The sequence below is a fragment of the Brassica oleracea genome, chromosome C6, assembly GCF_000695525.1.
Source record: "Brassica oleracea var. oleracea cultivar TO1000 chromosome C6, BOL, whole genome shotgun sequence".
NCBI classification, from domain to species: Eukaryota; Viridiplantae; Streptophyta; class Magnoliopsida; order Brassicales; family Brassicaceae; genus Brassica; species Brassica oleracea.
This window is the reverse complement of record NC_027753.1, coordinates 22,590,731-22,603,358: the sequence shown is the minus strand read 5'-3', so window position 1 is coordinate 22,603,358 and position 12,628 is coordinate 22,590,731. Positions and strand designations below refer to the sequence as shown.

The following is a 12,628-nucleotide window of genomic DNA, read 5'->3' as shown; positions in this document are numbered from 1 at the left end:
TTTGCTTCAAAGCTTTTCAACACTACAAATTAATCTAGAAAAATACTTCGAGGGCCTTAGAAGATTCAGACATCTTAGGAATAAAACATGAAGCCGAACCAGTTGCTAATAAGAATCTCTTCTTCTTCATTGCAGACTTCAACAAGTACTCTTCCTTCTCAGATTCTTCAATCTCTTCTGCTCTTTTCAAGAACTCTTTGAACCACATTGCAGAAATTTTTGGGAAACGTTTTAGCTCGTTCTACTCGCAGTTGTCTAGTAACGACCATGCAAAGTATCCTTCAACTTCAACTCCATCCTCCCTAAGCAAAAAAAAAAAAAACATTTATCATCAGTAAGAAGCTAAGTCTAGGGTTCCAATACAGTTTCTTGTGTGTCAAGAAACTTACTGGATGGCTTGTTGGATGCTTTGGAGATGTTTCTTGTGGTACTCTGTCCTTTGGAGATCCATCAAATTAGAAAGCTTTGTTTTTTCCTCATAATCCATATCACAATGTCCTGAAGCAAAGAAAGGAGAGAGAGAGAGTTAGTATACACCATATTTCAAGAAACAAATGAGTAAAACTATCATGGAAGAGCTTCGTATAAAATTATTACCGTTTTCAGTGATCATGAACTTTGGGCTTTCGTATTTATTTTTAGCATAAGTTAGAAATTTTCAAAGCCCTTGTGGGTATAGAAAGTCCCATTCTGAACCATGCACTTCTTACAACCAATGTCTGTCCTGCTTTGTTTTGTTCTGTTCCAAACTTCCAATATATATAAAACTTGTGAGACAACAAAATCCGTAACCAAAAGCCTTAAGAAACTAATAAACCCTTAAGAAGCTTGTGAGCGAAGAAATGAATAGAAACCCTATAAAATATGATACGAGTTATATGTATTTTGTAAACGCTACTTACTTCTCCATTCAATGCGTGCGTCTGATCTCCACTTGGGAGTATTATGGTCCACTTCAGCAATGCTTTTAACATAGAAAGCACTGTAATAATTCACTCCAACGAAGTCAAAGATCCCCTTAGCTTTTTGGATTGTGCTGAGGTAAATGAGGGTAATCTTTTCCCTATGGATTTCTTCATCACTTCAAGGTAATCTCCGTACACAGTTGGATCCATATGCCTGTTTACAAAAAGAATTCCTCAAATTAGAAAATTAACAAAAAGTATGGTATGTTTATATTCTTAAGTCAAGATATGCTGGTTCCCAACACAGACGAATGAAACCTTCGCAATGATCCTAAATTGAAAAAAAATTATTTTACAAAGGTCGTATAGTCCCCAAATTGTTAATAAAATTTTATTGAGATTAACCTACAAATATTTATTATCTCACAAATTTCATGAAATTCATATCCGGTCATGAGTCAAGAACGTGTGTGTGTGTTTTATATTTTGATGAGAAAAACACTCACCATCCAAACATGAATTCCATGGCTCGTTCACAAGCTTCTTTGTCATCAGGGCAGTTCATGTCAAAAGGCTCAAACCAGACAGGACAATGCGCGATACCAATCTTGCCATCTTTACACTGGGATTCAAACAAAAACAATATTGTCAATAAATATGTCTTACCAAAGACTTTAAGTGCTTTATATAACAAAATCAAATATGTTGTATCCTTACTTTGGGATTGTTTCTGAAGACTCCAATGGCTTCTGCATGAGCCAGAAGTAGATTGTGACTAACAGTATAAACCTCCAGGCCAGATTCTCCAGCCACAGCTGCTTCATTCATGTACTTGGAGGCACGTCCAGGCGATTTTCTTTCTTGCGTCATAGCCAGGGCCGTGCCTGACTATAGGCTGATCAAGCACATGCTTGGGGCCCTGATGTGTATAAGTATTTTAAGGGCCAATTTTTTTAACAAAGTATGGTTAGTTCTACTGGTCTTTGTCCAATTCTTTCCTACAAAGGGTTGAGGGTTCAATTATTTGCCCCATAAATTTTAATGTTTTTTCCATGATAAGTAATTGAAGGACCAAAAATATATTTTGTGCTTAGGGGCCCAAAAAAGTCAGGCACGACCCTGGTCATAGCCACCAATACCATGGCTCGTTTAGTGTAACCCACAATTTCACACGGTCGCCAAATTCTTTGAAACATATGGCAGCAAAATCTTTGAAGTCATCACTGCAATATTGTTTTTTTTTTTTTTGCAAAAAGATTTTTTTTTGTATGCGTATTATAGACATTGATTTTAAAATATAGTTAGAAATTAGAGATCTCTAGAAATTAACATGTATTATTTTTAATCACTTACACAGCTTGTTCGCTTAGAAATCCGTTCTATTCATCTTCAAGGGCTTGAGGAATAAATATCCCAGTGAAACAAAGTAGCAAGAGGTGTGATTCCTGTTCATACATATGTATGATCATGTTAGAATATATTTTTTTTTTGATGAATTTTTTTTTTGATCAAGATCATGTTAGAATATATTTATTTAGAATATTAGTTTGTGTTACAAAAAAAAAAGAATATTGGGGTTTTATATAGGTACGAGAGATTAGTTAAATACCGTTAGCTAGGAGTTCATCGATAAGATCATTATAGAAATTGATTCCTTCTTGATTCACTCTCTTGTTTTTCTTTCCAACTTTTTTTTTTGGAAAATGAACAAGAGAACAAGGATTAAATCTTTGTTTAAAATTTTCAAAACTCATTCATCAGTATGTTTAATCAAGAAAAATGTTGTTTAGATAATATGAGTTAAGAACTTATGAGGCAAAATCCGAGGCCAAGAGATAGAGAATCTGAAAGCATCCATGTTTATATCTTTTCATTCTTTGGATGTCTTCCTTGTAATGGTTATAGAACTCGATTGCTTGGTCCGCGTTAGAGTAGCAATTTCTTTCTGCAAAAGTTTCATTTTTATATTAGTTTGATGAATATCATAAGAAAGTAACTATTCAGATATATATAAACCTATATATTACAAGAAGGGTTCAATAAACAAACCGGGATACTTTCGGACAAATTAGTGGCGGAGCCACTTTGTAAGTAGGGGGGTCAACCGACCCCTATGAAATTTACAAAATTAAACTTTTAGGCTTATATCCAATGTTTTTTCTGTGGTAAATTGGTCAGAAATGTTTTTTTTGACTCCCATGTCTTGAGTTCAAAACTCATCTATGACACCCTTAGCTATGAAAAATAATTATGACTCGTATAAAATGAATGTCTAGCTCCGCCACTGGGACAAATGTGTCCCAAACACTTTCTCCACGAGGAGCTTCGTGTATGGCTCCTTCGTATTGATAAGCTGATGAGGCTGTCCCAAAGAGGAAACCGTCCGGAAAGTCAGAACGGCCGAATGAGTTTTTCTTTGAGAAAATGTTCCTTTTTCTGTAAATATTATTTAGCGAAATGTTTTTTTTTTTTTGAAAAAAGGGTTTTAGAAAATGTTTTTTTTTTCATATACATTGTTGAGCCTTGTGGTGTTATTGAAGTTTGATTACTTTCTGCGTCATTGTTTATAAAAGTTTTATAAGCTGTTTTAGACTTTAGTCTTTTGGAGAAACCTTTTAAATCTGCATAGAAATGAACATAAGATTATGAGTTAATATACACTTATACATCAATGAATAAAAAAATATTTAAATAACTGATATGTAAGCGGAGAATAATATACCGAGTGAAAGATCTTTTGCGTTCTTTTAGTCGACTGGAGTTAGTTTTATTTGTCTAATATGAAAGAATGGAATGAGTGAATAGTTTTTGTTTTTGCAAAACAAATAATGAATTAATGAATCTACCTTTTTCTTAAAGAATAATGTAGAGATTACTGAGTTGTGAGAGAAGTGATGAGATATGTGAAGGTATATATAGGCAAAGCGATTTGCAATTTTATGCGAAGAAACGTGGAAAATTCATAAGCAATCAAATTTGTTGCCACTGCACTATGCATGCTGACCGGCTGACCTTTTGAAGAAGAAAAAATGAAATAAAAATAATAAATGATCGCTGTTAGCTTGCGGTCTTGCGCCGTGCGCAATTGAACCAACTAGATTACTCCGATCTTGACTTCTACTAAAATATATGAATAGAGACATAACATAATTAATGAATTCAGTGCCGGGGAGGTCCATTTGCTAGCTAGAATGGCCTTTCCTTTTGAGTGAGTGGTTTTAATTTCCAAGTTTTGACGTATCTAAAATGAAAAATGAAGTTCACAAAAAAATGTTGCGATGAAGGCGCCCATTTCTTTCATGGCAAATCTAGTATATGCAGCTTTGCCAGCATAGGAGGGTAAGTCTGCCTCACCAAGTTTGACTTCAAAATCTTTGTAGTTGAGAAATGACATTCTGCCAATTCCTTTCCGGAGTCAAGCCACATCGATGACACATAAGGCACCACTAGTTCCAAGCGTAAGGGCATTGGAGGAAGAGGCGATCTCGCGATTCTGGAGCTGAGTTACAGAGCAAACAGTTTGGAGATGGTTGTAATTCCCAGCTTAGCAATCAGTCTTTGGTAGGACACTGGTTAAGTATGAAGAGCCAGTAGAAGAAAGAGTGTTTTTGTTAGTGCAAGATGCCACAACAATAGTACTGCAGAAATAAATCAAGAGATAAATTACACAATCAAATATGCTTTATTAGAATCTCTTTAAACAATCTATTACAAGATCTGCTTAATTCAGCTTTTACATGTTTAGTGTTATCACCCTAACACACGCTACTGAAAGATTCCTAAGCTACCCGCTTATGTCTCTTTACCGTCAAGTACTTCAGCCACTGCTTCAGCACAACCCAAAATACTTCCAAGAGCTTCTCTCTCTCTATAAAATCAGCATCTGTGTCTCTGTTTCTCTACGGACGATCCCATAGCTATCTTATATTAATCTCCCATTCCCGAAACCCTAGTCTCCAAGGAGCCCACAATATGGACATCTTCCATAACAATAAGTGCAACTTTCCTTTTCTTGGAATGCACTTATTCCTCTTCCTTTAAGTCATAAACTTGCTCCCCAAGTTTATTCCTCTTTCCATATCTCTAAGATACTCCCTTGCTCTCCAAGTCTACACGACTCCAGCTCAGCATCTTGACTCCACTTGGTCTTCACCACTCAACACGACGTCTGCTTCAGCAACTAAATCAACAACTACTTCAGGGCGGACATCTTACATCTTCAATCTCCCCCTTTTAGCTTTGTGTGCCGATCAAGCACAACATTCTTCTGTTTCAGCAACCATGTTGCAACCACGTTCCTCACCTGAAAACTCCCACACCAAATGTGTTTTTCTCCCCCCACGAGATGTGCACCACACCATGCTTTTCTCCCCCATAAGATATGCATTCTCTGTACCAGAACATCACCATTCTCCCCCTGCTTGATTGCATACTAAGCTAAAACAGATGCTTAGATGTCAAACCTTACAGACCCAACCGTGTGTTTCTTCATGTATAATCATGACACAGCCCCTGCTGCAGTGGAATAACAAGTATTGCATCATGACCTGACGCACCTGTCGAACTACCCTTCGACCAGCTTCTGTTGAGGATTTGGCTTCTGTCATGTGTCGTCTTCTTGACCATAAGCCATTCCCCATCCACACCGAGTGCCCTCTGCACTCGTTGCTATTGTCTTGGAGTGATTTCACTATCACCCTCCTGAAGATCATCTCACATCACTTCCTGACGCACTTCGATCTCCTTCCCCCTTGTGCCACAAACAACCTCGTGTCCTGGCTCCAGACTTGATGCTTCTTGATCAACCTTAAGATCACTCCTAACAGAGTTGCACCCATCTTCTGATGTCTTATCCTTGATCTCATCAAGTAAGCCACTCTTGGCTAAGGACACCTTTTCAACCCTCTTGGGTTTAATGAACGTCTTTTTCACCTTCTTGGCCATGTTTTTGCTCTTCTCACGAGAAAAACACTCCACCTTCTTATGTCCAAGCTTCCCACAGAACCAACAGCACATTCGATGTTGCTTCTTGCTCGGCCTGACACAGTTGCTGATGCACCAATCAGTCTCCTTCCTTGTACCAGCTTCACAACCATGCTTCAGAACCTTCTGTCTGACCTTCATGTTGTTGCACTGATGTACTACCTTCGGCTTGTTACTTACAGCTACGCGCTGTAGTACTTCCTGTCGTACTCCTTGTCGTACGTCTACGCACTTCCTGACAAGCTCCTTTGGCTCCACTTTTTGATGTGCTCCCATGCACAAAATGTGATAGCCCCTTCTGTTGTACTTCCTTAGTACTCTCAGCTCCTCGATATCCCAGTCCCCAATTCGCCTTGGCTGGTTGACCCATCGAGAGTATCTTATCCAAATCTTTGGATCCACTGTTGAGCATCCTGATCTGTTTGCGATTCTCAGCCAAATCACGTTCCAGCATCATTTCTCTCTCACGTTCATCAATAGCAACCTCCCTCAGTTTGCTAACCTCCTTCTCCAAAGACTCATTCTTCTCATTTACAGCAGCAAGTTCTTCATACTGCTCACGTCCCTGCACCAATTCGTGTTGCAACCTCAGATTCTCATTCTTGAGATTCAACCACTTGTTGACCATCACGTGATAATCCTCAGAGTCTGTATTGACATCTGAATCCGAGGATTCACTAGATTTCTCCTTGCGTGCACCAAATGCAACCATATTCTTCATCACCTTTCCATCTTCTTCAGACTCTGAATCATCAGACGACTGCAATGGAACTCCTTTTCCCTTCTTTGAGTTTGGACATTCACGCCGTGTGTGTCCAACACCTCTGCACTCAGAACACTTAAGTTCTCTTTGTTGTGCTACAGGACAGTCAGCCCTTATATGACCAACGCCTCCACATAGGTAGCACCTGAGACTTTCTCTTCTTCTGCTATTGCCACGATCACCTCCCTGGTGACCATACTGATTCCTCCCACCAGAAGAATTCATCATCTTACCCGGATTCCTAGCCAACATCCCCATGGCATCTTCAACATTCGGAGATCTATCTCCATCTTTGTCAGCAGCAAGAGCTATATTCCTTGATGCACCACCTAACGTAAAGACTGAACTACTGTCTGTCTCCATCTCTTCTGCCTTTAGCATACCCACAAGCTTGTCAAACTTGAGCTCATCCGTGTTTGTGGTCATATTCAAGACCGCCTTGTGAGCTCCAAACTTCGCTGGAAGACATCGTAGTAACTTCTTTACCAGCTTCTTCTCCTTGTACTTCTTCCCAAGTACACATGCTTCATGCGCCATAGCACTGAGTTTGGCACTGAAGCTCGCCACAGAGTCATTATCAGACCACCTGAGATTATCAAACTGCGACCCAAGATGATCCAGACGTGTCCTCTTGACACTCTCATCTCCTTCAAACGAATTCAACAGGATCTCCCACGCTTTTTTAGCTAAAGTACTCCCCTGAATCAGCTGGAACTGTTCTGCTTCAACCGCTCCAAAAATCACCGACAACGCCTTTGCATTAAACTTAGATGCATTGCGTTCTGCCTCTGACCAATCCTCTTTTGGCTTAGGCTTCTTCTCATCTCCTATGACTATGGTAGGCTCTTCCCAACCAATCTCCACAGCTGTCCACGCATTTTCATTGATTCCTCGAATCATCTGCTTCATGCGAGCTTTCCAATGACCATACTGGTCCGCATTCAACATGATCGCCTTCTGCACAAAAATAATCGTGTTCATCTTCACCTTTAGGATAACACCGATAACTTAGGTGCCCCGCTCTGATACCACTTGTTAGTGCAAGATGACACAACAATAGTACTGCAGAAGATAAATCAAGAGACAAAATACACAAGCAAATACCAATGCTTTATTAGAATCTCCTTACACAATCTATTACAAGATCTGCTTAATTCAACTTTTACACGTCTAGTGTTATCACCCTAACACACGCTACTGAAAGATTCCTAAGCTACCCGCTTATGTCTCTTTACCGTCAAGTACTTCAGCCACTGCTTCAGTACGACCCAGAACACTTCCAAGAGCTTATCTCTCTCTCTCTCTCTCTCTCTCTCTCTCTCTCTCTCTCTCTATAAGATCAGCCTCTGTGTCTCTGTTTCTCTACAGACGACCCCATAGCTACCTTATATTAATCTCCCATTCCTGAAACCCTAGTCTCTAAGGAACCCACAATATGGACATCTTCCATAACAATAAGTGCAACTATCCTTTTCTTGGAATGCACTTATTCCTCTTCCTTTAAGTCATAAACTTGCTCCCAAAGTTTATTCCTCTTTTCATATCTCCAAGATACTCCCTTGCTCTCCAAGTCTACACGACTCCAGCTCAGCATCTTGACTCCACATGGTCTTCACCACTCAACACGACGTATGCTTCAGCAACTACATCAGCGACTACTTCAGTGCGAACATCTTACATCTTCAGTTTTTGTATTCCTCCTGCAAGCCAAACAATATGATCCCAAGGTACGATAGCGCCTTGCCCATATAGAGCACTGCAGTCCTGACCCGTAGAGTATCTCGAACTTATTGCACCTTCCACTTCCACTTCTCCACTCATAGTAATCCTCATTCTCTGTCAGAGAAAGTGTTGTTAGTTATGATTGAAGATTCAGTTGTTTTTCGGACCGAACATGAGGAAGAATCCAGTTGCCATCTCTGTATATAGATGAGAGAGTTGCATCCTCCGCTAACCGAAGAGAGAAGTTAGAGTCATTGTAGAAATAACTCTTGAGGCAGCCAAATGATGATCAATTACCTGTCCAGAAACGGTAGGTGATACCATTTCCAACTCTCAATTTTATCCAGCTGTAGACAATACCTCTCATTTTGATCAACTTGTTCATTAACCAAGAGTTCCTTGGGTTTGGTTGGATTGTCCGGAAGGAGTTAAGATTCCCATCGAGCACATATTGACATCCAGAATTCTATAGTTATCGTGTAAGGTCTCCTTTTTGTTTGCTTGATTCCAATAATCATATATTTATCTTCTTCTTTTTCCCACGAATTAATAAAACAATTCCAGCACATTCATTCCCACGCAAAAGTCAATCACAAATACATCAAAGGAATTAATACACGCACGCGTGAATACAACGTGTTACACTGCTACACCAGTTTTTAGCAAAGTCAGTCTACCAAGTTAATTCAAAGAGCACAAAATAATCACAACATGTGTATATATCTATACAAACTATGTATATACCCACTACTTATATGATGATCGTCGTCAACCTCGTTCATCATGATGTCACTGTCTCATTAAACCATGTCTTGTTACATCCCAAATAGAACGACTAATTAAATCATTAGAACCAATAGGGACGTTTTAGTTGAAGCCCTAAATATTAGGGCAAAGTGTGACTAGTTTAGTTATTGCTCTTGAAGATCAAACCATCGACTTGAAAACATGTTGTTCTCTTCGTCAAGATCAATCAAACCATCTAAATCAAAGTAAGTGTTTGTGTTTGAACATGATCCCCATTCTTCCTTCACCACGTGGCTCCCTATGAAACTGTTGACCGGCTCTGCCGTATGTTCTGGGCTGGATTCTTGAAGTGGAGGCGGTGGCGCAGGAATATTTGTTCTCGTTATCTTTTTCTTAGAACCCGTTTTGGTGATCTCCGGTTTTCCGGTTAGACTTTGGACGAGTGTACGGAAGTTCTTGACGTCAGTGTTGATAATCTCCGGTGCAAATATATGGATGATACGGATCTTAGGCTTGATCTTGGTGATTATTTGGGAGTTCTTGTTCATAGGAACCAAAGTTCTTGAATTATCTCCATAGAAGCTTTGATGAGGAAAATGATCAAGATCGTACTCAGCCTTCATTGAATTTCTCACCATTTAGAAAACAAAAGTTTGGTTTTTGTTTGGATTGTGTTTCTTGTATTGTTTGAAGATTTAATATGCAAATGTTTTGGATTATCTGAGCATGTACATATACACAAAAAGTAATGGATATGACCATAGAAAATACAATTATTATATAATATTATTGATGGTTGGTCAGAAACATTAGTATAAGAAACATTTATTAATTAACTACAAACTGAATATTAAATAGTCAAAATATTGAGAAGTATAGCTAGGAAGAAAACAGCTATGGACCTGCCCTCCATTACACACATAACAACAGGTGGATTTTAAATAAACTGTAAGTTTCCCAAGAGAATTACCTGTTTCTTTTACGCTATCGAAGAAAAACAATTATTAATTTTCAACTGTTATTAAAACTCAACAAATAAGCAAAAAAAAAAGCATAAGGTAGATGGTGTAAGCAACGTTTTATTTTATGATTAGTTGGGGTTGACTTAAGCTTATCAACTTTACCATGGGATGCGAAGCTGACTTTGTTTTGTTTACGAATTTGTTAATTGTCAGCATAATTAATCTTACATGGCTTCTAGAAATAGAGTTTCTTCCATTTTGTAATATCCATATTAATAACATGATTTTCAATATTCTAAAAGTCGGTATAAGTATCTCTTAAGCCATAAATCGGTCAGAAATAATTTTTTTAAACTACTTTAAATTGTTTAAATTGGCTTAAAACAGTATAAACCGATTTAATTCGTTTAAACCGGTCTAATCCATCTAAATTTATATAAATTGGTTAAATTAAATAAAATCAACGTGAATACTTTAATTATATCATTTTTTATAAATAAATGAAAGTTTTTTCTCCAGTTTTTTTTATATTCCATTTTAATTGTTTCATCAAAAATATTTTTAATTAAATAGAAAAATCTTAAAATATGTAATATAAATATAATATATATAATCAATAATCAATTACTTCGTTAACCTGTACACCTACCTAGATCCCGAATAATCGGCATAAAGCTACTTCTCCATTGAGTTTCTAACTTTCATCTATCGATTTTTTAAACATTGGTTACTTTAAATAAATTTCAATATATATGAAACGTTTAATGTCATCATCTTTTATAGTGATGTATCATGTATGTAAAACAGACTTTGGTTGATATTATTCTGTTGGACAGGGATTAGATAAATAAAGCCGACCCAAATAGCTAATCACGACCTACAAATACTTAACACACACGACAGGCACTCGTCACACGTGATATGTGCTTCATCTCTGCACGTGCAAGTCTTTTGTTTGATTTTAATATTTATTGCATTACATTGATTATTCGAAATTCAAACAAACAAAACGGCCAATAATCATACGGAGAGGTCACAACATTTCATTAGCCAAAATAGTCCAACATTATTATATACTTACACCAAACGATTTTTTTTTGTTGCAGTCGAGTTTTTCTATTTACTACTTGTATGTTGCATCAACCTGGTTAAAGGTCAAATTTATTTTTGTTTAATTCCTAAAATAGAACATTATTTGACACTAGGCGTGTTTGGTTATATAAAAATTTATAGAGACTGGACAATTATGTGCAAGTAGATGTAGGACATAAACATATATTTCTTTAATGTTTATACGCGGGATTGTAGACTTAATCTCCTCAGTCCACGTAAGAAAACAAATTAATAATCTCAGCATGTCCTGTCAGCTGAAACTCTCTCAAGCTAGACATACTGTTTCAGCTATGGCTTTATATAATTTTTCTTGTCGGTTCGGTTGATGTTTTATCCCGACCATGGTAATTTGATCCTACAATTTTCTTGGCTGTCCATCTCTCCTTTTGTGTTTTTGACTGTTTTGTTTTGGCTCCAACTAATTCACTGGTTATGGCCGGATTCAAGAACCTTATTTAAAAGAGCAGAAGATTTTGTTTGTACCTACGGTCATGCTGGAGCACTACACGATTCATATGTGCAACTTGCTAAGATATCTTTTTTAAGTTGTAAATATAATAGTCATTTCCTTACGAATACGCTTTATTTTCATCAATGATTGCGTCGAAATAAGAGACCTTGGTCTGACAAAAAAAACACGAACATAAACATATGTTATCTATCCACATTGTTAGTTTATAATTTGGCGTGAAGAAATTACAAAAGTCCCCGCGAGAGTTCGAATCTCTCAGGCGACGAACTACTCTTTTACACTTTTAGAGATTTATTGTTTTATATAATTTTGGTCTACCGCTCATTTTGATAACCATCAGCATAAAACATGCTGTCAGCTCCAGACACGTTTGTTAGTGTGTCAGCTCCAGACACGTTTGTTAGTGTCGCTATAACATTCTTTATGGAGCTCAAAGCTGCTGGTTCACTATCGAATCCCCTGCCCCTGTTTGAGCCGTAATAGAATGACAAAAAGATAGTTTTTTTTTGCGATTTAAAACACAATGCTCGACTTGTACATTAAGAATATGTTATACCGTCCGTGACATTCAATTTCTTTTCTTTTTTTTGAAAAGGACATTCAATTTCTTTAGACGATGGTTTTATACATTAAGAATAGGTTAGACCGTGATAACAATTTACTGACATCTAATCTGGATTTTATACATTATACACTATAATGTATGTATGTACTAAACTTGTATAATGTATGTACTAAATTATTCAGACTCGCAAGGTACTAAGAAACGTGGTGAAGAAATGGCATTATGTTCATTCAGTTCCAAAGATGATGAAATATAGGAGACGTAGTTAAGGAATTTTGTTTTTGTTAATTGAGGTTTTGGTTCGCCTAATTACATTCAAAAACAAAACAAAAGTGTAACTTGTAATATCTATATATGTACTAAACTGTTTTTCAAAAATAAATAAATATATATATG

General features: G+C 37.3%; 1 protein-coding gene and 1 pseudogene across 1 annotated transcript; both read right to left on the bottom strand.

The window, feature by feature from the left end:
- Positions 1 to 34: 34 nt before the first annotated feature.
- LOC106299440 lies at positions 35 to 7,226 on the bottom strand (annotated as a pseudogene).
- A 2,058-nt stretch (positions 7,227 to 9,284) lies between these two features.
- On the bottom strand, positions 9,285 to 9,758 carry LOC106299802 (VQ motif-containing protein 18-like). The gene has a single exon (XM_013735814.1). It carries the CDS (start codon positions 9,756 to 9,758, stop codon positions 9,285 to 9,287), a length of 474 nt encoding a protein of 157 aa, XP_013591268.1.
- Between the last annotated feature and the right edge of the window lie 2,870 nt (positions 9,759 to 12,628).

Coding starts and splice junctions, on each gene's coding strand:
- LOC106299802 (XM_013735814.1), bottom strand. CDS start 9,758: ATGGTGAGAAATTCAATGAAGGCTGAGTACGATCTTGATCATTTTCCT.